Source organism: Papilio machaon, chromosome 14, assembly GCF_912999745.1.
Source record: "Papilio machaon chromosome 14, ilPapMach1.1, whole genome shotgun sequence".
In the NCBI taxonomy this organism is placed as follows: domain Eukaryota; kingdom Metazoa; phylum Arthropoda; class Insecta; order Lepidoptera; family Papilionidae; genus Papilio; species Papilio machaon.
In genome coordinates, this window is record NC_059999.1 from 4,805,680 (window position 1) to 4,810,786 (window position 5,107).

The following is a 5,107-nucleotide window of genomic DNA, read 5'->3' on the forward strand; positions in this document are numbered from 1 at the left end:
TTAGAATAGTCCTTTACTCTTTTCTCTCGGCCACTGTAGAACCAAAGACGTTTTCATGACCCAGTTTACATTCCCACTTCACACCTCCACTGCCGTTTATATGTTTTTGTGTGAAAGAAAGAGGCGAGATATTCTTTTAAATCTTGAAATCAGGCCACGGTTTTAAATTTTGTCTTTTCAATGTGAAAATAGAGATAGTTATTTTAGCGGAGAATTAAAAACAAAGACTTTAAAAGTGTCAAAAGAAAAGCGTCTTCTTAGTATGATGAAAAGTTGAAGAACTGGCCGATTTATTTAGCTTGTTTTTTTCTGTCGACGGTGAAAAAAAAATCTAAACGATTACTTATGAATTTATACAACACATACTACATATTTATCCTTATGTACCCCAATTTTTGAAAGCTTAATCTTACTTATATTATAAATGCGAAAGTTTAAATGGATGGATGTTAGTTTTAAGGTATCTACGGAACGGCATCAACGGATCTTGATGAATTTTGGCTTATATGTAGAACATTGTCTGGAAAAACAAATAGGCTTTTATAGGTATAAATTAACTTATTACTTTTCTTTAATTCCGCGAGAACAGAGCCGCCTGCGACAACTAGTCAATTATAAAATATAATATTGTAATATCAAATGTACATATGTTGGTTTTGAGATGACTTGTATTAATTTCCACTTTGAGTTCATTTAGTTGTACGTTCAGTATTGAGGCGAACTTCACTTAGAAGCCATTAGCTGAATATTGCCTAATTAGGTCACATGCAAGTAACTATCATAGTTGAGTTTCACAAAGTGCACGCAACCTCGCTTTACCCTTAAAAGGTATACTCAGCGAGGTATACGTAAAGTACATAAATGCTCATATTTAAAGTTATTAATATATTAATAATTCAATACCTACGCAATATTAAAAAAATTAAGACACTATATTATTTTCTCATGTGAAAAAAAAAAATTAACAATGTTACTACTACGAGTTATGGAAGAATTTTTAAAAAAAAGATAAAATGTTCAAAAAGTGAATTACATCTTTTAGTGTCTCTAATTTCGACAGTTACTCCAAATGCTATTTTATAAAGAAAATTGAAATGAGAAAACAAAAGTTAAAACTCTGCCCTCTATCGGTAGCTTCACGTAATAGGAAACAGAACACTGCCTTGTGACAAAGACCTTAAGTCATCCGTATATTTGTAATAATAAAATGTAAATCCTCTTTTATCATGAGCCTGCTTAGAAATATTGTAGTTAGTACACTGTACAATTACTTTTACAAATCGTTCCAATACAATCATAAGATAAAGAACTAAAGACATTTCTAGTACCCGGGACCTATGTTTGGAGATAATTGGGTTAATAATGGATTCAAAAAATGGAAAGTAACCTTTCCTATTATTCTTTTTAACTGATGTGTACGATACGAGCATTTTATGCATAAATAAACCTAAATATTATGTGTGATGCGGATTATCCAATATGTAATTTACACAATCCATTTGCAATATATTATAAAGGACGATAGTACATTTTTATAGCGTTAACTTAATTAAGAAAACTTTTTATGCTAGATTAAAAACAGCGCCATCTATCTGAAGATTGAAACAATATTATAACTGATTCATTTAATATTACATTTCCTCAGGTTGGAGCTACAATAACATAACGTTTGACCCGGCAAGCGGTGTGTTATATATCGCTGGCAACAGGACTCTAACTTGGCCCCATTCAACAATGATGGTTGGTAACACCGCTCGCTCTGTCACCGTAGTTGCTGGTTCCAACCGTATTCTCTGGCGGCACCAGATAGAAGCGCAGAGTGTGATTATACATCCAGGGTATATCCCAAGGAAAGTTGCATACGACCTCCCCATTTCACACATTCCAAGGCTAACTTATTCTGGTAAGTTTTTTGTTATGAGTGTACGTCGAGTAATATACGTCATCTTTAATTATGTTTAAACTATATTTCGTTAATAAAACATTATAATTATTGTTTATCTTCTATAAAAGGTTACATAAGGTAAAAATCCTTAGAGTGACGATATAAACAATGACTTCGTAGGACAAACGAACTGATTGTTACGCCTCTGGATATGGTATCACGAGAGACGATATCGACGCTGGAAAGCGTAAACGCTGTAACCCCAAAAGTATGAACTTTACAGGAGAGCCAAAAAATGATAACTCGTGAGCTTGTGCTAACCTATAATAAAATCATTATCGTTTGATAATGGTTGAAATTATTAACGTGTGAAAAACATATTCGCGATTTCAAGGGTTACAGCGTTTATGCTTTCCAGCGTCGATATGCACATTCAAACAAGAAACAAACAAGATTAACGTCTTATCATCATTGTATCTTTACACTGAGAACCTATACATCTTTATATATCTTTACATTGGCACATGGCAAAAATAAACTAAAAAGGTCATAACTTTATCTCAATTAACCACACACCTGCAGTATTATTGTCGATTTTAAATTAAACCTATTACGCTTGCGTATGTTTATGTATTTCTTGTGAGTATTTTGTTTTTATATTTAAATGGTTTCATTAACTAAAATCAGAGCTGGGCATTAACTCGTTAATCCGTTAATCGTTAATTAACGAAGTTAACATTTTGCTTAACGGATTAACTTTTAAGTTAACTTCAAAAAGTGTTAACGCTTTTGTTAACTTCCGTTAAACACAACTTCCGTTAATAAAAGTCCGTTAATCGTTAAATTAGAAACTTGTAGACGTGCTGTCATTTTGTTTAAATTACGCGCCACGCCACGCTCGTAAGTTCAACTTTGTTGGGCGACTGTCGGCGACTCGAATGGTGAACGAACGAGTTGATGATTGATATATGTGAAGTTCGCGTGCAAGTGTGATGCATCAGAGCGTTCGGGAAAGACGTGACCAACAGGACAAAATCAAAAGAAGGTTCTAAATAGTGTATTTCATTACGAGTATATAAAAGCAAGAGTATGTAATAGCCCACATCCCGAACGCTCTTCGTCCCTGCAATACGCCACTTTTTGAGCAACTGTATTAAAACACTTTTTTACTCGTGCTTTTTTTTTAGCTTTTCCAAACTCGTGCGTTCTTTTTCCCAACTGTCAAAATAATGTCTAAGAAAAAACCAACCACGAAGTTTTTACAAAAAAATAAATCATTGACGTTTTTATGCTTCATGCAAATATTTCTAAAAAGAAGCTCCTAATTTGTTACAATATCAGATTTAATAATTTTATTCAATGAATTAGGTTAGGTTTCATTTTATTTCATCTCATTAAATAATCTGAAGACTTGCCGTTTTGGCATATTTCCCTTTGCCTACCCAGAATGGATGATGAAAACAAAAAAATCTCTGTTTGTATTCTTTAACGGTTGGCGCCATTTTTCAAACATTTCAATTAGTTGAGTTTATTGTTTTTATTATTCTATTAAATTGCTTCATTTTTTCGCAACTGTATTAAAAATAGTTGTTTAGTACATGTGCGGAACTGTCATTTAAACTTGGTCCAACTCTCAACCCTCACCTTCGGCTGCGCCTCGGCTCGGGTAGACATTTGTCGGAACTCTTTGCAATGACAGGCTTTCTGCACTCGTAATGGAATATACTATAATGCATTCATACTTGTCTCTAATACTAGTGTGTTATAGAATGTATAGTCAAATTACTATTTTAAACAAGTGTCGCCACAATAAGTATGAAATTAATATGTATAATTTTGGTATGGTTAACTGTTAACGATTAACTTTAACTTGCGTTAAATTTTCGAAAATTTAACGCTTTAACGATTAATGAAGTTAATTTTTTTATTAACGAATTTACGATTAACGAAGTTAACTTTTCGATTAACTGTGCCCACCTGTGACTAAAATATATATATATTACAATATGACCAATGGCCAACAGGTGATAGCATTAGTACAAGGAAAACATTGAGCAGTGTTAACCTCTGCGTTATATCGAATGCCGAATGTAAATCTACTTACGGCAATGTAATACAGGACCACCATCTGTGCACGAGCGATGCAGGCGGTGTTGGCATCTGTGCTAGTGACACTGGAGGTCCTCTCGTCATTCCTGGATCATGGAGAGATACTCTTGTAAGTATTTTTGTCTGAAAAAAGAGGATAATGATTCCCACTTAATATATGTAAGGATCCACTCAAGTATAGCCGCGCGATTTTCACTGCTATTAGTCCCCTTTTACCACTGACACGGTCGCGAATGCTATAGTGAATAACAGACACGAGCAGCTGGCCTCTGAGTGAAAATAGTCAGCTAGTAATAATGTTGTTCCAATGTTATCTGATATTACCTTAACAAATCGATCGTTACATCCGATAAAATTTTAAAAGAGCGCAAAAAGAAGAATAACATAAAAAAAGTTGTCTTCAACACATCAGCCTTAAATATGTAACAGAAAAGAAATAATTGAGGAAGTGAACACAATGAAGATATAATGGATCTCACACCACTCCATCTTAATCAAATCGCTCTACAAAGGGTAAATGTACATTTAAGTGGGACGCGAAGTTTTCTTGTAATTACATTTTTATTACGCAGACACTGGGACTATAATGCAAATATAATAAAGAGGCGTCGAGTCGGCGGGGCGATATTCACATACTTTTATAACGCCCTATTATTTCTAAACAACAAGGAAAATACGAAATAAAGTTGCAAAGAAATGTTCTATGCTCTTTTAACACAAATAAGTTGTAATTTATTTTGTATGATAGTTGGACCAATATTCAGTAAGAACTTTTGTTCTTTTTACGATAAATATAAAGTTTAGTAAAAATGTTAAAATGATTTTAAACTAATTCCTGTTACAAAAACTCTTAGTTGAAACCCATGCAAGAGAACTTTTGCGAGAGACCTATCCACGCAGTGTTTACCTAATCGTAGCTATTCGTGGCTATTCCAGAAATTTTCTTTATCATATTGAGTAGTATTTTCTTAATTATTAAATAACAAGCCATTTATTTGATAAACATTTACGTAACAAAAATAACTGGTGGCATAACTTATTTAAAAAAAATTGAAAATACCTTTCGCTGTGACCGTGATGGTCAATGACCGCGAACATAACTGTTCATTTTGC

The 5,107-nt window shown here is 33.4% G+C and overlaps 1 protein-coding gene across 1 annotated transcript; it reads left to right on the forward strand.

Moving 5' to 3' along the window:
- Positions 1 to 1,734: 1,734 nt before the first annotated feature.
- LOC106710765 lies at positions 1,735 to 4,121 on the forward strand. Its single transcript, XM_045681088.1, has 2 exons — positions 1,735 to 1,903; positions 3,910 to 4,121. Exons 1-2 carry the CDS (start codon positions 1,735 to 1,737, stop codon positions 4,119 to 4,121), a joined length of 381 nt encoding a protein of 126 aa, XP_045537044.1.
- The last annotated feature ends 986 nt before the right edge of the window (positions 4,122 to 5,107 follow it).